This window comes from Apostichopus japonicus, chromosome 3 (genome assembly GCF_037975245.1).
Source record: "Apostichopus japonicus isolate 1M-3 chromosome 3, ASM3797524v1, whole genome shotgun sequence".
In the NCBI taxonomy this organism is placed as follows: domain Eukaryota; kingdom Metazoa; phylum Echinodermata; class Holothuroidea; order Aspidochirotida; family Stichopodidae; genus Apostichopus; species Apostichopus japonicus.
This window is the reverse complement of record NC_092563.1, coordinates 13,509,925-13,533,320: the sequence shown is the minus strand read 5'-3', so window position 1 is coordinate 13,533,320 and position 23,396 is coordinate 13,509,925. Positions and strand designations below refer to the sequence as shown.

General features: G+C 37.7%; 1 protein-coding gene across 1 annotated transcript; it reads right to left on the bottom strand.

The window, feature by feature from the left end:
• Window positions 1-7,819: 7,819 nt before the first annotated feature.
• Window positions 7,820-23,122, bottom strand: LOC139963793 (NFX1-type zinc finger-containing protein 1-like). Its single transcript, XM_071964950.1, has 5 exons — window positions 22,863-23,122; window positions 17,967-18,375; window positions 12,257-17,434; window positions 11,674-11,770; window positions 7,820-11,446 (listed from the first exon to the last, which is right to left on the bottom strand). Exons 2-5 carry the CDS (start codon window positions 18,344-18,346, stop codon window positions 10,463-10,465), a joined length of 6,639 nt encoding a protein of 2,212 aa, XP_071821051.1. The 5' UTR covers window positions 18,347-18,375; window positions 22,863-23,122; the 3' UTR covers window positions 7,820-10,462.
• Between the last annotated feature and the right edge of the window lie 274 nt (window positions 23,123-23,396).

Sequence of the window (23,396 nt, the reverse complement as noted above, 5' to 3'; positions counted from 1 at the left end):
TCACCTTTTTTTTTTTCTTTTACTAAAGAACCTGTGACTTGAGGGTCTATTTAGTGTGCTCTCTAACGAAAACCGCTAATCTTCATGGCTACCTATAGCTTCCGTACACACACACGTCAGGGAATTTCCAGAGTAACCAAATCTTGCAGGGCGAAGTGTAATAAATAAGCTGTCTGGAGATCGAAGGTCGGGCGTAACATTGTTTGAATTGCATATGCTCGAGTGAACCGGCGATCAGGAAAACACGTTTGACGGTAGGTGTTATACATGACTTTATAGAAACATCGTCAAGTGACCTATATCAAACCATGCATAGACATAGGGGTCTAACTTGATGGGGGCGGAGGGGGGTCTGTAAAGATTTGCTCGAAAATTGTGACTTATATGCAAGGGCTTACTGGTGAGACTCAACTCATTTTTTGAAATTCGAATTCGTTATAACGTCAACACTGATACATATAAAATCGTCTTGGACAGAGAAGGAAAGCATGGAGTGCGAACTGTGTCAAAAGATAACAATATTAATGTCAGATTAGTAACTTAGGCAAACTTAGAGGGCTGCAGCCCCCTACCCTTCGCCTCAGCCTCCTAGGGCTGCAGCCCCCCTACCACCCGCATCGCCTCAGCCTCCTACGCCTATATGGATAGCACACAAGATCGATGTACCACTTATATTAATCAGACAGTAAAACTGCAGTGTGGGTTCAATGATGCAACATGATAATCTTATATGAATGGGACACACTAGGCTTTAGTGTATAGCCAGGGTGTACAACATACATTAAGGAGGCGCCGGGCGAATTTACCTCCTAGTCCCCAAGAGTTTGCGTCTGATTTGTCTCTAAAACATCTAACTAGGTTAATTTTCTTAAACGGCGCCTGGTCGTTTTCCCAACGTTACTACATCCAAACCTGAAGTTTGTATTCGGCACTGAATCTACGACGGAAAACTTCAACAACGGGAAGCAACGATATTACACCGACTATTCACAATGATATTTTCCATTTTAACACATTAATCATGTACAAACAGCACAACGTTTTATTGAACACCTTTGTGCAACCCCACGCACGCATACACACAGATACCCGCCTGAATGACTACAAAGGTTACGATCATCATCAGGTGTTCGAAACCAAAACGTATACGCTTAGTCACAAGTTTAACTTTGGTGTACTGCAGGCCGTTAAAAACAAAGCACTGCTATCAGTCCAGGCTGTGTTCCGTATAACACTTGAAAAATGAACCTTGTAACAGCTGATATTTGATTTGTTAAAGTGATAGGAATCTAAGGACAACTAAGTCAGTTACTCAGATGAGACACAAAACTCGATGGCAAAATCGTAAGAGATGTATTGCTTCAAATGACGTCTTTACAATGCATTTCAAATTTGTCAACGGTTAATTGTGATAAATTCCATCGAAGGTTCCTCTGTTGATCATATGATTTACGTTAAAAGAAACCTTTTTCCTGTGAGTAATAGGCATTCATAAAGAAATAAACAAGGGATCAATAACATTTACATGTCATCCTACACTGAGGAGTCGACGCCATCATCATCTTAAATGAGCGTTGCAGAGATGTTTCATATTTTAAAGGTGACTATCTAAACTGAAAAAGCTATAGAAACTTTAAAGGCACTAAAATCTTTCTTTTTTCATCAAGTTTAAAACTCTGTTTTAGCAAATCTTTAAATATATACGGAGATGCGTGTAGAAAGACTTACCAATGATATCCAATGCTCGCAGAGTTCATCCACACAGTTTGATATACTCCTGGTAACTAAAACCAGTCTTATTTATTCTAAAAAAATAAAGGTTTTTACTACTCTCCACTGCTTAAATTGCATGTGCTTTCGTTGAATTGTTTTTTCATAGAGAATAGAGGGCGATCCTGAAACCTGATAAGCAGCGATTAATAGGCATTTAATAATATCAACTGTTTTATTTTTCATTCAAAATGCAATCAAGCATTAGATTATGTTTAGTTTCTCCACTCTGTGATTATTCGCGTATCTAAACTGGAAAAGCTATAGAAACTTTAAAGGCACTTAAATCTTTCTTTTTTCATCAAGTTTAAAACTCTGTTTTAGCTAATCTTTAAATATACACGGAGATGCGTATAGAAAGACTTACCAATGATATCCAATGCTCGAAGAATTCATCCACACAGTTTAATATACTCCTGGTAACTAAAACCAGTCTTATTTCTTCTAAGAAAAATAAAGGGGTATTTACTACTCTCCACTGCTTAAATTGCATGTGCTTTCGTTGAATTGTTCTTTCATAGAGAATAGAGGGCGATCCTGAAACCTGATAAACAGCGATTGAAGGCATTTAATAATATCAACGGTTTTATTTTTCATTCAAAATGCAATCAAGCATGAGATTATGTTTAGTTTCTCCACTCTGTGATTATTCATATCAAGGAACCTTTATAGGCGTAAGAAGAGAAGAACCTCACTTCTCCCTTTACATCCTCCTTACCCTACACTTTCGAAGGTTGTAGTACACGAAAATATAGTCCCCAACGTATTTTACATGCACCTAACCATGCACTCCACGGCGGATTAACCATTCAATTGTAGCAACAGGTTTTGATTAAAATTAATCTTAGTTTTAACGGAATGTCGAGATAGGAAGTCAAACGCTTAACACAACAGTATTTGAAACTAAGTGCCACAGCCCCAGAGTCAAAATGTTGACCACAAGTTGAAATTTGAGATGAAAGATAAAAGTGTCATTTAATTTTATTTCACATCTATTTTTCCACATGAAGATATACATATATACATGCTTGATTAAATAAAAATAATACAATGTTTGTGTTCCAAGAGGCCTAGAGGTGAAAAGTAAGAAAGTGCCATTCACACGACATCACGAAGTACGATACATTTACCTATCAGTTTACCGTACTGTCATAACATTGCGCACTTCGACTTCATCATCATCGTTATCATATTTGGTGAGCCTTTCGTTGTGCCATAGTTTTCGGTATTGAAAACAACATTTGTCTTTTCATCCCTTCAGTTTTTACCTCAATGCATTATGATAATTGTGAAGTTTACACGAAAATCCAAAATTTATTGTCCTTGCTGTCATAGCAAAATGGTTTTCTAGCTTCATTCGACCTTGCTTTCTGAAAGTACAAATCTCTATCGCCCGATACCTGGCTTCCAAATATGACTACCAAATGACTAAGACAGAATGGTTTCAAGCACTTCAGTGTTTCTCTTTTGGATTTATAGCAAACAACTCACATATTGCTTGGGGCAACAACATTTCGAGGTTAGACCCGTGATATTTCATCTTAGAATGATAAATATAACTTCTTCTTTTTTCAAATTATAATTTCAACATTCTTTCGTTGCATAAATTATAAAGGAACATAACATGAAAATAATTTATACGATTGATGAAGTCTTTTCGAAAATAAGAGATTGCATTTCTTAAATGCATTATGTAAAGTATTATAGGAAATGGGCGCATGAAATTTAGACGTTTGTAAATATTCTTCTACTTGAAGCATAAATTTAAATCGAAATAAAAATTCGTTTAAATTAGGGAGTTCTTCAACTTTCTTCTTGAAAATATAATATTTTAGGTGGAAAATCAAAAACTTGTAGGGGTGCTTTAGGCACAATTTGTACCCGAAATAAATGTCCTGCTTTGAAAAAATAAATTGTTGGCCAAGCACAGATTGTTCAACATCTAAGATACTTGCTCATATTACAATCCCAAAATAATAGTCAATAGTTTCTTCATTCTCCTCACAAAAGGTGCACATTGAATTATTTTTAATATTCAATTGATGAAGCGAACGATTTGTCCCCAGAATCCTATGAATAAAACGATACTGAAAAATTTAATCTTACTGTCTCTTAATGACTGAAAAGGGCTTAAAAGACCATTCTCCATTGATCCTCATTAAACTGAAAAGAGGTAAATATAACTTTATATTAATTGGTACACCCAAGTCAATTCAATGCTTTCCCTTGGAGTTATAGCAACAACTCCTCATTTGTTCATTTGACCTCACACATTTGACCTTTCATTCTGAATGTCTGGAAGACACACGTTTCATCGGCACCTGCCTAGCAAGGTTTAGGATATCTGCCCAGCCATTTAGGAGGCTTCTCTGTCACAATTGAGAAGTCGTGACGTAACCGACACAAATATAAACCCTCGCACAGTCTTTCGCTTCACATCATTCGCCCTAACATGGGTACCCTTCCCCAAGACTCGACATTCAGAGACATTAATTTGTACCATCGCAAACGATGGTATGACATCTGTGATAATGGCTGGAATGTCCAACCGATTACAATATGTCATCAGCTTTCTAAAGTATCGATGAGATAAAGAGAAATTTGACAAACTAGTTGTCTGAATATATATATTAACGATTTGTATCAAATTATTTTGGGATAAAATAAATTAAAAAGGTCAATGCAAATACAACTACATTGTGATAAATTGAATAATATATCATGTGGCTACATTTATTCATAGAAGAGAAGTTCAGTTTTCAATAAAACAATATTAGCATGTTTATTGGTTTTTTGTGTAAAATACATCAACGCTTGTTTTAAGAAACAAAGAAACTTCGTAGCTACTAAGTTTTTGATCATTTTCATGTCCACGTATATTTCGGTAAGCTTAGTATTGATATCACGCATTATTAAATTTTATATAAAGTGTTGCCATGGGTTTAGGGGAGAGGTGTTATACACACATAGATCTAACATCTGTTCAAACCTCCTCTATAACGCGATGGTTTTACTATCATCTTAACAAAACTTGTAGCCAGTTTTTTAAACATCTTTGACTTTATCAACATTTAACAAAGACAGCAAGCTAAAATGAGAATTTCAGTTAGAGTCGTTACATGTAGTGCAATTTGACAAGATAGAAGTTTTACATCAAGTAGGAAGAAACAGTCGTTGTTAGAAACATCATCATCATCATCATCATCATCATCATCATCATCATCATCATCATCATCATCATCATCAACATCTTCATCATCATCATTATCATCATCATCATCATCATCATCATCATCATCATCATCTTCATCATCATCATCATCATCATCATCATCATCATCATCATCATCATCATCATCATCATCATCATCATCATCATCATCATCATCATCATCATCATTATCTTAAGAGACAAAAATATGGTATATCTCCAACACCAATGCCCACTGCATTGACATGAATAGCAACCATTGCATCACCTTCATTCGCAATGTTAAATGCAGCATTACCTTTGGAACCCACAAGTCCGTCGTCGTCGATATCGCCGTCTATGATGTCACAATATTCCCCCATCTGGTAATTTGGGCTTTAATTATGTAGCAACTTAATCTTGATCGGCTTCATTGTTAACTAAAAAGAATTCCTTTGTACCACGACTGAAGGTAGTTTGATTGTTACCATTATCACACATATTTACGATGGAATAAACCCGTTTGAATTGCTATCGTCATAGCTATCAAATTGAAAACTAGACATAACTCTATTCACACCGTATGGCCAAGCCAGCATCAACGCATTCGCTAATCTATAGTCCCTAGCATTCTTGAAGGTCTTCCATAAATCCTTCTTTACGCTTGGTGTAATGACTGTTAATAAAATTTAGAGCTCTCTTTTGCTGAAGAATCCAAGACTATGTGATAAACATGATTCTACGAAATGAAGTTGGTCTCCTTTTGAACTCCGGAAACTATAAGTTCATGGTAGATGAAGGTTTGCTCCTTTCTGGAAAAACTGATTGTTCAGGTCACTGAGCTTATTGTAAATATACTGCAAGTCCTCCAGAAACATGTACCCAGCGCGTGTTTTCGAAATCCAGCTACTCCTACGTCGATAATTCTATTCAAATATCCGGCAAATCTTGTCTTGAACAGATGTTTGACCAATCGCCAGTTCCGGTAGTGCGAGAATGTCGCAGTTTCGCTAACTCTTTGCACTAGATGTATCGGTAATATCACCAGAACCAAAGTTACCATTAAAGTAATTAAAATCCACTGTCGTGTATGGACTGTAGGATAGTTTGTACCACTTTGATATGGAGTACCAGTTGCTGATGGTCCCTCTATTAGAGAGCAGTTTCAAGTGTATGTAAATTTTTGCGACAAGATAAGCTATACACGCGTGTGGAATGTTTACTTTGTCAAAATACTATAAAATGCCATTAAGTAACATCATGAAATTTGTCGGAGAGTCCTGTCTTGTAACATAGGTCACGTAACATTGTACGAGCTTGCGGAACAATAAAAGCCCTACCACCAGATCGACATCATTAATAAATTTTAATGCAAATAACTGCTTATGCACTACAACGCTCCCTGTTCTATTGAAGTTAATGCAATACAACGCAAGTTTAAGTTACCAAACATGTTATGTCAATAAGTAATCACGAATCAGACACATTGTCTACCTATGACCATGGGACATTGTAAGACTAGGTCCGTGGTCCGTGTTTTCTTATTTGAATGTGACGAACTGTGTTGGGATACCGTAAATTCATCTGTCGTGACGGTGACGAAAACACGCATTGAATGTCGTAGAATGTCGTAGAATCTGCATTCCAGATGAAGCTTTAATGTTGATAGCAATGAAATAGGGGGAAGGGACACTTTCAACATACGTTATACCCAAGTAAGCCATCTTGCATGGACAGCAACGCTACCTACCAAAGTATGCCATGTGATTGAATACTGCGTCAGCGTAAAGTCGTATATTCGCCTTATTCCAACGATATACCCTGTTCCTGAATCGGTCAGCGTCACCACTGCGGCTCATAAGGTCAATCCAACCAACTGGGAACGCTCCCACCATGGTGCAGGATTATGCAAGAGGGTATGGTCATTAGTCGGTGTTATTTGTACTCCAACGTATCCATTCGCTCCTAAGAACCTTAACAAATAAATAAGATAACGAAGGTGGCTGAAAATGACAACATCGGAAATTCCCCAGTGTATGAAACAGATAAGTGTTTGCAAATCCCATTTAAATCTACCTTATCTTGCACGACAAATTAATTACGTTGCCACCATGTGCTTACTTTAATCACGTCAATGGTTTTATATACAAAGGCACAGTAGTGTAGTTACAGTGAAGAGCTGTATTGTGGTTATATATGTGTGCTCTAAAGTGAGAAATGAAAAAAAACGACTCTATGATCTGTATGAGAGCTTTTCTTTACTTACAGCATCTGAACGTTGTTACTTAATGTTGATAATCCTCCATTTCATAATTAAAGGAGAAATCATTGGATCGAACTAAAGGTTACACGATATTAAGAGAGTACATAAAATAAAATAAACTATTCTGAGCATATCACGTGGTCGTGTAATGACGTGAGTCACTATCTAGAATTTGCTAATATGTGGATTTCATATAGTTACACAACTATTTGCCTTCTCAGTTGAAGTTAATTTATAACAGTGTATCATATAATCAAGGTGGTAGTTTGGTCTCATATCCATACATGACCGTACAGAGATCTTTTACCTTTTATAACTTCAGAAACTTTGCAATTGCAACATTGAATTCCATTTTAAAAGAGCTACCTCTCATAATCTGAATGACAGCTTTCTGCTTGCAGTAAGTTAGAACTGTGCAATTACAATTCTTCCATCTTAAAGCATTATAGTTGTGACTCACCTCTCACATTCCTAGGGGCCATTTCCAACTAAACAGATGAACGATCGTCTGTCGGTTTTCCTTAGTGTTGGTTACAAATTGGATGTTCGTGAAACCCAACGACATACATAAGAGGAAAACGATGATTTCTATGATATATTATTTGAATATTATGATATTATTCCTCTTTTATTATAATTTTTTTCCAGCCTAGATTACAAAATTGACAGAGCACTAACTAACGGAATATAAAGCAAGCAATATAACAAATGAAAAATAATACAAAGGAAATAGACAGGAGCGGATTAAGCAAGTAGGGTGTACACGTACCTTCCCCCTTTTCAACCTAACACACTTAAAATCAAATATTTCCCAACTGATTTAACTAGAGGCCAGAGGATTTTATAAGGGAATTTACCTCGGCTCAACTGAGTCATGTCTCCCGACTGAAGATACGTGGTGGGGACCAATAAGCTCATTAATCAGATAATTGTAAGGATTTAGAATGAGCATTATAAAGGTCATTATCATTATCAATATCATTATCTCCGACTATGTGTACTCGTCTTAGCTTCCATCAAACAGGCAAAGAGGTCATTCTGAAAGAGATTTTCAGGTAACCACCCTCCCCCCAACATAAAAAAGACACAGTTGAATGTGTTTAATTAAGTAATTATATTGCTCCAACGATGCTTAATCAACCTTTTATCGTGCAATGTCATATATTAATCAACGGAGAACGAAATTGTGGCAACAGGAGTGCTGTCTAATAATGTTTTCATTTTCCTCTATAGACACTATGTCTCAAGCGAATTACAAACACGAGTCGATATACTAATATCTTAGGTGAAAATATTAGACAGAACCCCATCAGTTCCTATTAAATTTCTTTCTTACAATCGCACACATGAGAGGGAGAAACACAATTTAAGAGCGATTATGTTCTCGAATATTGAAAACTTTGATACCACTGGGTTGGAAGAGCTATACATTTTATCCTAGTAGTGCAGTTAATTATTGTCAATAGGCTTAATACCCGTGAAAGCTTACAACATGATACACACCTATGGTATCTCGCTCGAATGTTATTAATATGGCTAAAGTACATATTGTGAAATATCACTCTAGCTTATAATAGCACCACCAATTAATGATCAGCACCGACACATTCATACGTGCTACCTTTGGGGTTTCACTGTTTTCACAAGTTAATGCCAGAGACAATGACGTTCTCGAGGTCTGATGGGCATCAAAGTAAATTAAGCTACTAAATTACTTAACGTTTCATGAAAATTATAAAGTAATTCTAAACACCAAAATGAAGCTGTTTATCTATTAAAAGGAAAAGAAAAGAAGGTATAGAGAGTAAATGTGTGTAATGAATTTTCAATCATTCTTTTAACGGTTGTCTATGAATATTTACAACTAGAACGAAATATGGATTGCACCATAGTGCTAATATAATTTCGAATCCCATTAGTTATACACACCGTTGTATCTTGATTTTTTTCGAACTACCAAATGAGGTTGAAAGATACTTTAATCCTGTTATGCTTCAACATAAGGTGTTAAACTTAAAATCGGTTTGCAATTTATCAAACTGGTGGCACTTAGGAATACTGATTGCTTAATGATATTGAATGTTTTTTTTTTTTTTTGCTGATTTGTTTTTCTTGTTTTTTGTCTCATCTTTTCCGATCTTAATAAACAGGTAAGAAAACAAGATGGAATAATGAGAAGTGATTATCATCGGTAACTAGCTAAGTTTTGCCCTACAAAGATTGAGTAACTTAACATACATTAATTCAGTTGACATATTTACACCAAAAATATCCTTGTCTGCCATTACTCATTGGCTTATTGTCATTCGCTTTATCTACATCATAATTACAAGAATGTAAGATAATTAGAAATAATGAAGAAAGAAACAATCATCGAGTAGTGAATTATTGAACTAAATATCTACCATCACTGTTCTAAACATTTAGCGTAACAGTACCCTCCACAACACAGATATAACAACAAACAGAAGAAACAAGAATAAGCAACAATACTATTGTAGATGTGACTATTAGATACATGCAGCGGGGCTCTTTTCCTAGCAGAGACATGAATAATAAATCGCTGCGATGCTTAACGATGTTGTGCATTGCACAAAGGTAATCTCAAAGCGCCCATTTACTCCAGCCCCCCTCCCCCCTCCTCCCACCTCCACCGAGACGTTATCTCGTCTTCATCTTCCTCTTCCTACTCACATTTGCACATGAAAGTGGATACATCATTCAATGGGAAAATAGAGTGAAGAGAAACATTGCTTGATGGTACCATAGTTCCAGTGACGATTCCCTTGGTGACACATTTTACGTCACCGTGTTAACTAATGACCAACTTTTTATTAAAATGAATATAATTATCATTCAAATTTACATTCTATAACTGCCAAAAGATGGTTCATAGTTTTAAAAGTTGGAACCTTCTGACCAATTCTGCCAAATTTAGAAAAAACAGCTTTTATCCACTTCGTTACCAGTGGAATAGTTTGGAACATTAAGGGTAAATCCAACATTCATAACATCAGAAATATGTACAAGTTACGTAAGGAGAAGCATAAATGAAAGAAACATTTTAACTAACGAGAAATTGACGCTAACAGACTCACTATCTCTCACTACAAAAGGCATATTTATCAAAGCAAATGGTAGTAATATCATTCATTTTTAAGGTAGATTTTACAGTACCGATTTAAAATTTCGTTACAAAAAATGTATGGTAACGTTGCTACTAAAGTCATAGAAATAATTCATTCAAACTCTCGAGGATCAAAATTTGCCATGTTTGCTGCTGCAGACCAAGCAGCATGCCGTGAACCGTCCATCTCAGGAGCATGCCTATTCGAAGCATGGAGTGCATGGTTGCGTCCACCGATTTCTTCCTGGCATTCAGGGCATTTACCTGTTTCCATTGCTCCTCCACATTCTCCGATGGCGTAGAAATGGCCATTGCGACACTTATACCAATGTCCCGCTGAGAGACCCACGGCTTTAACTATCGTTTTCTTTTCTTCTTCAGAAACTCCAAGACCTGTTCCGTACTTTCGCATCTCTTGAAATTGATTCTTGACGAACTTTTGATAATCATCGGAGAAACGAAATCCATTGGTCAAGATCAAATGGATTTTCTTGAGAATGTCACTAACTTGTGGTGTTCGAGTTACTGAAACACGAAGTCGATGTTCCATTAGCTTGATGCAATACGATATACGCTTTGATTCTCTATCCCAGTCTTCCGCATTCTGCTCACTAATGTACGACAACTTATCAAGCCACTTAAGAATGTCTTGAAATATTCGGTCTAGTGTTTGCTTCCTTTCCAGATTTCCCTTTCGGTCTTCAATTCGTGTGGTCTTCCTTTTCTGTTCACAAAGTTTCTTAAACATGTCCATTTTATAACCTAAGGAAGTCATTTGCGTCTCAGTCCAACAATTTTTTATTTGCGATTGAAAATTATCCACAAACGCCCTCGAAACAGAGCAGGTAAAAGCACAGCTTGACACACGCTGCTCTTGAAAAGAAAGAGCCAATGGAACACGGCGAATTTCGCTCACTGTTCCATCCCGCTCCAGAGACAGATCTTGAATTAGTTCTTCTCTTTTCTCCCTGATGTTTACAGGATCTCCAAGGATTTGTTTCTTTATTTCTTCCACATCGGCACGTACTTGCTTAATGACATTGCCGTAGCGCAAGTTCCTCCTGATTGGTGTTTTGCATTTTGGACAAACACGAAGCTAATAATAAATGGAAAAAAATGTATTAATATTCATTGTGCTAATTTATGAACTCTATCAGTTTTCTTGTTGGATTTTGTATGCATATACAAAATGCAAGAATATTGTAATTGCATTACTGTATTGCCAGTAATAACGTAATCAAGAGACCGCCACTTTCCTGTGTCTAATTTCTCCTCCTCTTTCATCGACATGAAACAAACACCAAGTAAGATTATAGAACTCACCTGCACTGTTGTGTCTTCGTCAACGGTAGTTTGTTTCATCCATGTGTCTAAAGCTACCACTTCTATGATATGATCACAATCTTCCAAGAGAACAAACCTGCAAATGAATAAATACGTTACACACTGAGCATGTATAGGCCATACATGTGTTCGACTTGGGTGGTTAGGTTAGTGTCACATTTTATGACTACGGTTATATCAAAGAGACAGATTTAGTTCTTCGTATTGAGCGCTTTTAAATCTAAACCAACCATTGATAGGAAATTCGACAGTTTTCGACAACACCCGTAATAATGATACGAAACGAAAGATCAACATTCTCCTATCTTTGACACTTGCATGCGTCTGTAGGATACAGGAAACTCAACCGATTATGAACGTGTGATTAGTTACAGTTGCAAAATGTTGCTTACATATTATGATTACATACAAACAGAAGCTATTGTGCCTAGTCATTAGCATTATTCCACATCATATTAAAAAACAAGGCAAAAAAGGTGTGACATAAACGGCAGTAATAATACAGTGAGCCGTTCCTGGATTCTTACAAAAATAAAGCAAAAACAGAACGAATTAAACGTACCTGGCATCGTCCTCGTCTTCATGTCCGAAAAGCACTTCCGTCACCTCATCTTTATTACATATCCTACATAACTTCGGACAAGTCTCTCCGCATAGTCCGATACATTCATGTTTACAAGGTAATATCTTTCTACATGGTTCATCACAGGGAAGTCGTTTGCAAGGTTTTCCACATGGTCTGTGACATTTACTATGCGCGCATCTCCATTCGCATACCTCTTGACAGGGCGTACATAATTGACCGCATCTTCGAACACACGTACTATGCTTACATCTATTTTCGCAATGCTTCACACAAGGAGGGCAAAACTCGGTACAAGTTGATTTGCATTCATGCCCGCAAACGAGTGTCCTTCCGCAAGGTTGAACACAAGAAACATGTAGTCTTCCACGTTTACACTTGCCACATGTGCCTCCACACTTATGACCACACTGCAATGTCTTATCACAAGGCTCGGGGCAATTGTCGTCGTTATTACCACATTCAGCTTTTCCTTTGTGTCCACACTTAAATCGTTTTACCACCTTCTCCTTACAAACATCAGTACACTCTTCACTGCATTTTGTTTTGCATTTATGCCCGCATCTGAGTAACTTTCGACATTTCTCTAAACACTGTATGTTATGAGAGCTTTCTTCATGGCAATGGATTTCTTTTGTGTGGCCACAATCTAACAACTTGTTGATTTTGTAGTTGCATTCTTTGTCACAAGGTTGGTAGCAAAGCCTACTGCATTTATGATATAAGTCGCAAATTATTTTCGTGCACTGTTTTTTGCACTTAACATTAATGTGTTCCAAATCACGAGGATGACATACCATTGGGCAAACATGTCCACAGTCAAGCCTTGTCTCGCACGGCTTCTTACACCCACCCTCTGGTACGGCCTTAAAATCCTTTGCAGCTTGAACTTCTGTAGTTGCTGTTGGATGATTTGCACATCGCAACATCATTTTGACCCCAAGGAAACTTTTCATCGATAGATAGTCGGTAATCTTTTTCCACACATCGTTTTGTTCCGAGAGTAAGGTGAGGTTCCCGACGCAGTATAATCCGATCTTTGCTCTGGACAAAGCTACGCACACTCGGTTAGCTATCTTCAAAAATCCAATGTTACCTTTGTCATTGCTACGAACGAGGGAAAGAAGAATTATATCATTCTCTTCACCTTGATATCTATCAACTGGACAAACCTTTACACTGCCGAACACAGACTTTGGCATTAAGTTTTTAAAACACCAGAGTTGCCCTGTATATGCGGTGAGTATTGTTATCTGGTCCGGACGATATTCCTGCTGTAAAAGGTAACGACACAGTCCAGTCAGAAATTCTGCCTCAAATTTGTTGGAACGACTACGATCATCTTGCTCGGCATTTTCGGCAAAGTTGTGATTCAAGAAAAACACATCTTTTTCGACTCCTCTGACATGATCATAAGCTTTCACAGAGTCGTGGTCTTTTAAGTCTGGGTAAAACTCTTCATGAATCTTTAACAAATGAGATATCTCAGGTCGCATGCGATGTTGCAGATTTAATCGATGTTTAGGGAAGTTATTTTTTATTAATCTTTCAAACAAAGAAATGTCCAAGTGATAGCGTTTAGCAAGTTCGTATACAGTCGGATTTGGACGGAGTTGTTGGTGGTCTCCTATTAAAACAAGATGCTGACAATTTTCAGTCAGGGAGGTCACAATATGGGCCTCCAATACCTCAGCTGCCTCTTCTACAACAACTATTCTTGGTTGTGTCCGTTGAAGCAGATGGTGATATTTAGATGCACCAGTTGTTGTTAGGGCAATAATAGAAGCATCTTTGATGATCTCAACATCTTCTTCGACTCTCGCCTCACGCAGCAGTTTTGCTTGATTTTCATATTTCTCTTGCAATGGAAATATTTTTTCTTGCATGTTTTCTTTGTGCAAGTGTACCCAGTGTCTATAAAGGTTCCATCTTTGTTTCATAGGGAGGTTCCAAACGTTTCCGACACGACCTGCCCGTTCGAATGGCATACGGTCAACCCTCCGCAGGTTTTTGGCTACATATCTTTTTAATTTTCTTTTATTCATACCAGCCACCGCCCAACCTTCATTGTCGTTTGTATTGCTTCTGCGAGTAATATCGACTCCATCATTTTCATATTCATCGTAGTCAACAACGTTCTGCAGTTCCAGGTTCATTTCCTCATCATTTTCATCCTCCAAATATCTTTCTTCATTCGCAATATCAGCCTCTCCAAAGATATCTATTTCGTCATCACCTTCAGGTAAATTGTCTATAACGATCTGCACATCTGCAATTGGAACTCCACTGTAGGCTCCCAACCAGAGCAGGATTAACTGTCCACCATCCAAGTTTTGGATATTCTCATTTCTTCTTTCATCTTGTAAGCTTGCAACTTGAGCAGCTGTCATCAGAGGCATAATTTTTTCTTCTCGTAAAATCCCGGTTCTTGAGACTTCCAAGCACTCGTGCAATTGTGCACAGTAAAGGGAGACCCAGTATTTATACAGCCGCCACCTTTCTGGAACAGTGAGTTGTCCAACTATTCTGACATTCTGTGCTTCATATTTGCTCATTGGACCAATTTGAACCATACCTTTAGCAACATATATCATAATGTCCCTGGCGACATTCATTCTACAAACACTGTCGTCGTTTCTCATGTAGTCTCTCATCATTTGAATCAAAGCACCTTCGTTTTGAATTTCGTCAAAATTGAGAAATCCAGCGGCTCGTGTCAGTTCATTCGCAGTCCAATGTCCTCCAAGTGCACATAAGAACAAAGCCATATCCTGTCCATGTTGAATATTGCGGTTACGCCTCAAAATATTCAAACTGTCTCGTTGATCTTGAGTCATGAATGGTCGAAGCACCTCTTCCTTTAATATTACTCTATGTGCGATTTCCAGTGATTTTTGCAAATTTTGCTGATGTTTCAGAAGGCAGCACCTATACAAACGCCAACGATCCAAGAGTGTTAGATTCCAAACATCGTTTGCTTCAGCATACTCTCGTTCTTCCATCTCGTCCATTGCTCGTAAGTTCCTTGAAATATATTCCTGTAACTGTTGACCCTCGAGTATCTCCTGCCTTCGTCGTCGCCTTCGATGTACGCCAGTTCTGGTATTGGGATTTATCGTAAGTGGAGGGGCTAAATCACGGTGAATATTCAAATTGCTTTCATCTTCATCTTCACTAAAGGCATTTTCCGTATCTTGTCCACCTACAATGGCGCCTAGCCAATATGCAATGTATTCTCCAGTTTTCAGATTAGGTGCTTCATCTGTAAGAAATCCAGTCAAGAGGCTCCGATACTGTTCATGTGGTATCACATCTCTTAACTTATTTTCTTTCAGGATCATTAAACTGGTCATTTTCACGGATTTCTGAGCCACTTCCATCTCCTTAGCAAGTCTTAACATTTCACCCCGAATATTTTTCACCTGCAAGTATTGATGCTTCGGACGTTGCTTCTGCTGCGATCTTGTTCGTCGAAGCTCCTTCAGATTTAGTGCTTTTATCTTTTCACTTGAACTCCGCCCACCTATTCGCACGACACCTTCAGGAAGAAATTCCAATATACCCTCAAGGAACTGATCCAGTGCATGATTGGTATAGCATATAAGCAATATTGGGGATAAGTCACCATTAGGGGACCAGACCTCCCTATTTCTTAAAAGTGTCTCGACAATTTTCAGGCCAATGAAGGTTTTTCCCGTACCCGGGGGACCTTGAATGATGCAAAGTTCCTCTGTAAGAGCTGCTTTAAAAGCTTCAAATTGTGATGAGTCGAGGTCAAAGTCTTTTTCCGGTGGCCATGATCTTGCGCGAGAGATCAGAGACTTGATCACTTTACCCTTCTGAGCGACTGGTTTCAGATCATATATAGCATAAGGGTTCCGCCTTAGATAAGATGGAAGCTCAAGATGCGGATCTACACGCACGATGTATTTCTCCAAAGGAAATGAATCCTCTCTGATTTCTTGAATGCGTTTCAAGACATGGCGGTATGCCTCGAAATATGCTGAGGACTCTGCCATCGTAAATGTTTTAGAAAATAGGGTTGGAAGTGTCTCAATAGCTCCGTGGAACTTTAAATCTATCAAGCCTTCTTTCAGACCCTCAGTTTTCCTATTGGCGACAATTGCGAAGTGAACTGTTTCAAAGTTATCGGATGACAAACATACTAACGATCCGAAAAGTAAACGTCGAGATCTCTCCCAGTTAATCCTTGATAAATGTTCAGTGCTAAAGCGTACAACATAGACAATACCGTCGTCAAATGGCCTAGCTTCTAGCACTTGAACTTTGTGATAAACATACACGTCTTGAAGTCTTATGTGTTTCTGGTCTTCTTTTTTCTGTAAATACCGACGGTATTCTGAAATACCGTTCCTAAGAGGTGCAACAAAGTCTTCCTTCAGAAGACGAAACTGAATGTCTAAGTAATGGTTGACGTCATCATATCCCTTGTTTACAATATTTCGGCGAAGAAAGGGATGGTAGCCTTCTTTTAACTCCTCTGCTAAGGGAAAGATAGGGAGGTCATGAAAATCATCTTCCGGTGAGGCATCTTGTTCATCTTCAACGAGATTTCTTCCTCTCTCATGGTCTCGCTTGTACTCTTCATTTTCCACAGCAGATTGATATTCTTTAAATTGATCAAGTTTGCTTGAAATTTCATCTGGAAAGACAACATTCATCTTCTTACACCTCTCAATAGCTTGCTCTAAGCAAAGAATAATTACACCAACGTCGTGAAACAGAGACGGCATTGTTGATAGCATTGATGACAGGATAGCCAGAACGATGCTGAGCAAATTTGGGATGATTTCTTTATAAGCTTCTTTCAATGATATCATGTGATGCCATTCGAGAATGTATTTAGTTAAGTGAGTTGTTAAAAAGTTTTCACATTGAAGAGTAAACACAATATCCTGAAGTGTTGCCTGTGCTGTCTTACAACTACATGCATTTGCTAACGCTGAGGTCAGTTGAATCATTAAGTCAAAACGAATTTCGCTTTCTTTCAGCAGAGCCTCAAGCCCCATTTTATAAGCAGCAAGACGATGTAAGGTTTCATGAGGTTCCAGCGTCGTAAGCTCTTCCAACCGTTTGTAGCCTATCGGGTGTATTCTACGCTCGGCGTTTCGCCTGTGCTGCTGGCCGTTATAGTCTCTGGAATACACAAACAAGGAAGATCAAATGTTACGTTATATTCGTTATCCATCCAACTGTAACAAAAAAATTATTAAAACTGTACCTAACACAAATCTTATTCAATTCAGTGAGTGCAGAAACCAATTGAATGAACATTAGAGTACTGAAAGGTTGCTGGTAAACATAAGAGGTGATGTAACTATGAAGTCTTAATATCATAATTTGTTTCACTGTCTTGTCAGTTTGTATGTTGTGTTTACAAAATCGCTATTTAAAATATTCAGGGGGGAAAGAATGTTGATTTTGTGTTGTCTCTAAGTCTCTTCTAGTGCAATTTTTGTTTTGGTGCCATAGAAGCATGTAAAATCTAATAAAATTACTGATATGCCACAGTTAAAGATATGTACTAAATATTATACGTATGTACTAAAGTCGATAAACACATTGGAATGATGGGTACACAATTAGCTTGCATAAGCCATTCCACTTAACAATATGTCAAAGTGAAACATAAAATATTGTTATACGTATTTAAGTGAAAACTTCTTACCGTTCTCTACTTCGATCCCCTCGGCCACGATTATTGCGTATCTGCTGGTCTTCTCTTTCATTCCCTTCCGGGAGCCTGCCGCTATTTCCTCTTTGATTTTGACATCCCCTAGCTCCTCCTCGTGCTCCTCCCCGGGCTTCTCCACGTGCTCCTCCTCGTGCTCCTCCCCGTGCTCCTCCCCGGGCTTCTCCACGTGCTCCTCCCCGGGCTTCTCCACGTGCTCCTCCTCGTGCTCCTCCCCGTGCTCCTCCCCGGGCTTCTCCATGTGCTCCTCCTCGTGCTCCTCCCCTACCTCGTCCACCCCTACCTCTAAATCCACCCCTACCTCTAATTCCACCCCTGTCTCGTTCACCCCTTCCTCTTGGTGGTTCACGATTCATGTTCTGTTTTGTATCTGTCAATACTCCAGCTGGCAAAATTAGAACGAACAAAGAAAGAGTAAAATATTAAACTTTAACTTGACAACGAGAAGACGAAAACATCTGATATCCGAACGTCTGGCATTCGAAATTAGAATTCCTGTATAGTCATAACGGATAACTGATTTAAAACATAACGAAGATGAACAGTTACCTGTGAAATATCTATTAGTCTGATCGTTTGATTCCGTTTGCAATTTACAAAGGACTGTGAACTAAATTTGGCAATTTTTTATTGCTTTCAAGTGCCAGATAATTAAGTTTTACAAGACTTATTTTAGTCTGCCTTTGCTAGGGATTCCAAATAATGAAATTCCGAAAAAATATTGACATATCTTATGGAAAATTTTTATACAAATCCAATTCAATTGGTCTCTTACCAACACACTTTGGCCGAAATGTTTTAAGCTTAGATCCCATAAGTGTAAGGCGAGATATGTAGCTAAACTGCAATTTGTGATGGGTAGCGGTTAGGGTTGTTATTGTAGAACTAGATGGCTCGATTTAACTTTGTAAAGCTAACTTTAATGCAAGCTACTTTTAAAGTCTTGATTATTGGTTACAACAGTTAGGTCCAATCTTGAGACTGTTAAACAATTGAAGGCTTGTCTTTAGAGTGCCTCTTAAACTAATCGAGGGAATATGGTATGCATGATATGCATGATGCAGATAAGGGTTGTTATTTTAACGGTATTTTAACAATGAGAATTCACGGTTTGAATGTACCCGTTTGATACCGACGCACAGTTGACATAGCTCGTAGGCAAGTATTACTATGAAACGCCTATAAGTAGGTGTTACACGTTGAACAATTGCACCCAATAGTTGCATTAATACGAAAAAGGTTGCCATGTTATGAACCAAAATGCATTTATTATATAACATTAGACAAAAAGTAGGAAACGTTTATGGGAGAGTTGTTATTTTAGCGGTATTCTAACGATGAGAATTCACGGTTGAATGTATCCAGTAAATAACGACGCACAGTTTTTCACAGTGCATTCTACCGTTAATAATACAACCTTTCTTTTTTAGTGTAGTGTCTTACCCAGGGTCCAAAACAAAGCTACATCTTATAACAGGATTGTTTTGATATTACAATTAAAACACAGCAAACGACATGTGTTACCAATCCATATCACAATCTAACATACTATGTTCGATGACAACGACTATGCAATACGGATTTCATAAACAAAGCATTTCATCAGACAAGGAAAATGGATTATTGGGGGAAGTGTTAAGTGACATGTGAATATGGCAAGAATTTGTTTGGAAATAGCAATGCGTACATATATCGGTGTACCTCGACTATAGCAATTGCAAATGTATTATCAATGCAGGTTGATACATATCATTATTATAAGCAAGTGTAACACCATATGTTCCTATAATGAACTCAAGTTGCTACAATCATTTGACTGCTATGAGCGAGGTTTACCCGGCCGTCTACTCCATTAATGGGTATTTATGTTTTATAAAGTCAAGGGTAATCTTGTTTACTGCATATTTAGTGATTTAGAAGTGTATTTACCTCATTATCTCGACAATCTATCGCCCAAAAAAAAAATTATTAATCACTTCGAATGCATTTGCCCATTGAATGCAAAGATTGAAGTCATGTTTGTATTAGTGAGTTTCTGAAACGCTGTCAATATTCATCAGGACTTGGTGACAGTTCATAAACATGCCGTTTGTTGACTCTATAAATTATTGACCTGTTACTGGCAAGACAGTATTGGAAAGTTCTAATACCGGTCTACCAACTTGATCTTACACTGATATTGTATAACGGTACACCAAAAACATAATTTGGCAGAATTAGTACCTACACAAGAAATATTGCTGAAACTTGAATTCCATCATAAGCCTCACCATACTTCATGGTGCTGTAACAAAGATATTTGTATGTTAATATATAATATTTCTTTCTAAAACTATCTTTTTGATATCATCTTAGCTTACATCATTGGGCATTTACGTGTAATAGACGAAATTGGTGTTATTTAGCTGCCTTGTTTAAATATAAAGGCCCATTTGTTTTCTAATACAAATCTAAAAGACGAAATCCACATATTGAAATTAATCCGTCGCTATGCATCTTTCAACTAACTTGACCTTGAAATTATTGTTCTATAAATGAGGAAGATCCATGGCGACGTTGTTAAATTGTGGTCATAATTTCTCTGCAATGGCTTTCATCAACTCGAACAAAGAACGAGATTGCAATGGTTTACTTTGTACTGCATAGACCTTTTTGATCTGAGGCTTTTGGGTTATTACCAAAGCTAAATTGTTCTTAATAGCGATTGTTCTGATAGTATGATACGAGGGACTTTCCCAGTAGTTTACACGTTCATTATTTAAGTTTGTTTTCAAAAACTAGCCTCCGTCGATGTTCGTTCGTTGTGTTGTACAACTTTTATACAATCACACACGCTTCATGTACCTGCGAAAATGGTATTTTCTCTATTGAATGGTTTTCCGTTAACTCACGCCTTTTTTTGGTCAATCCCCATTGCAGTACAACAATAATACCAAAAACAAAGTAACCTATAGCAAACGCATAAACTATGTTAACATACTGGAATGCTGGAATAAAAGGTGCTAATATCTCCCGTCAATCTGTTAGCACGCGGTAAAATGAAACTAGCTCGGGGACGAAACCATTAACAAGAGTTGTATGCATCAGAGAATTTACAATATTTTCGCACACTGGAAAACATCCTATCTATTGTACAACTTGGTACGAGTTCGTCTACGCTATATTTGCATAGCAAAGGCGAGCAAATTCCGACTACACTCCCGTGTTCAATGGAGTGTGTCAGTGTCTTAAAGGGCAGTGAGGTTTTGAACAGGACGTGACGAATTGTCGAGCACATATGTTTCACAACTTCTGAATTATTACACTGTGTGTCAAGACACTCAATTCCTATTACAAATATTCTAGTGCATCAATTCTCATGATTTTGGGTACATGAAAACACGAAAATGTTTGTGGTATCTTTCCTTTACACAAAGTGGCTATTCTAACGCCTACATGTATGTACAACAAAAGCCTAACCTCTTCTGAAAAATTATTGTTTGTAAACATTGTTACCCAACTACACCCTACCCGTTTTGAATGGAATAATATCAAAAAATCTTTCATAATTCTGCCAATGCTACCTTTTTAGGCATTGGTTGAGTTAAATATTCTACAAATTCGAGAACTAACCAGAGCATGTTCTCATTATGAGCAATTGTTTGCCAATATTCCTCCTCTTGACATAGTACAATGTTTTCAGGACTTGACTATAGCTGTTGACTTCAACTGACATTTTGCCTCCACCAATATTATATATCCCTCTCCCACCACCCCAGCCCCTCCCCGACCTTTCATTTAAGAAGCCTATGAAGCAAATAGAATTTTGCACGTTTAAAGAACCTTGAGTTCAATTTTGAAATGACCTTTGACTTCATCGAAACAAAGAAACATTGTACTTAATATATAAAAGACATAACTAAGGTTTGACCATGAAATTTGACCTCTTTTGACATTTAACCTTCACCAATAACCGTAGGCACCTTTCAAGAATATAGGTCTTTGGTACATTACGACGGTAAAACCTTCAGTTTTGTAACTTTCTTCCTCGAAATCATCGAATTTAAACTGTCCTGGAAGAGACACTTCACAGTACGCAAACGTACCAACCATGGAAGGTCATGAGCCGTGCTCCCAAGTGCTACTTACATATTATTTAACCCATTGTCAGTTCGAGGAGATAAGCGTTCCGTATACACAGAACGTCACTTTAACGGGCATTTAGGAAATAATTGAGAATAATTACATAGACTTGGATGATAACGTTATGGGAGATTTACTTTGAAAACTGCGGTTAACATGGGACAAATATGCTAGATTACACTGTTCCAGTAACTTCTCAAGGCCTGTGTCACCTATGAAGTAATGACAGTAGATTTATAGAATATACATTCGAGGGGATTACTATCAGAGTTGGGTGCTACAAGGGAGCACTTCACATGACCCTACATGTTTTTTTTTGGGGGGGGCGTGTCTCGGCAATATTCCACTTGTGATACTGTGTTTACCATGTTTCCAGGTTTGACCTCTAGCTGATGACCTCAAATGGCATTTTGCCCCCCCCCCCCCCAAAAAAAAATAGATGTCGCACGTCGCAATACCAATATAAGATCACAATTTTTACCGTTGACTCCCACCAAACTCAAAAGGGAAGAGCACTAGCCACGTATGACGCGCTTTTATGAATATTCATATTCTTGTGATACTGTGTTTTCCTGCTTTACTTAACTGCATATAGTGTTTAAATTTCAAGTATTACTGGCTCGAAACAACATAAGCGTAGAATTTCGCGAACGGAAATAACTCCATTACAGGCATCAATCTCCAATATAAGTTAACTCTAATACTTCACTTTGTGTCTTCTCTCAATGAATCAAACGCAAAAATACATACCTTTTTTATTAGAACTGGTACCCTTTGACAGTCAATCTCTGCATACCTTCCACAAACGGAATCTTCGGGATAAAATACAGGTAAAACAGATTTTTTTTTATCATTTAACACCGGAGATATCTGGACACAAAATGAAACAGTAAATAATGACATGAATTCTGCCTACTCTAAATTGAAAACATCCTTAACATTGTCGACTAGTCCTTTTGACAGATGTCTCTCAACGCAGCCTAATCATGGTAGTAAAGTGCAGTGACTAAAGTACCAATATATAATAATAATTTAGCAATAAACGGACTTCCCGAGCGCTAATAATAGAATCAACTAACAGATACGCGTTTGTCATGTACAGAAGCCGAAACAGACCATATACTTCACCGGGGTGTAGAGTTATCCAATCTTTCACACTTTTCTTTCACAGTTGAATCATCATCGTACACAAATACAGGTATATCATTGTAGCGAATAAATGATCGAAATTTTGATGGAACCATTACTTCGCTTCTTCAATTTGGTCACGTTATGTAGTCACTG

Coding starts and splice junctions, on each gene's coding strand:
- LOC139963793 (XM_071964950.1), bottom strand. CDS start 18,346: ATGAATCGTGAACCACCAAGAGGAAGGGGTGAACGAGACAGGGGTGGA. Junction 11,771..12,256: donor GAAGACGAGGACGATGCCAG/GTACGTTTAATT, acceptor ATTCATTTGCAG/GTTTGTTCTCTTGGAAGATT. Junction 11,447..11,673: donor ACGAAGACACAACAGTGCAG/GTGAGTTCTATA, acceptor ATTTATTATTAG/CTTCGTGTTTGTCCAAAATG.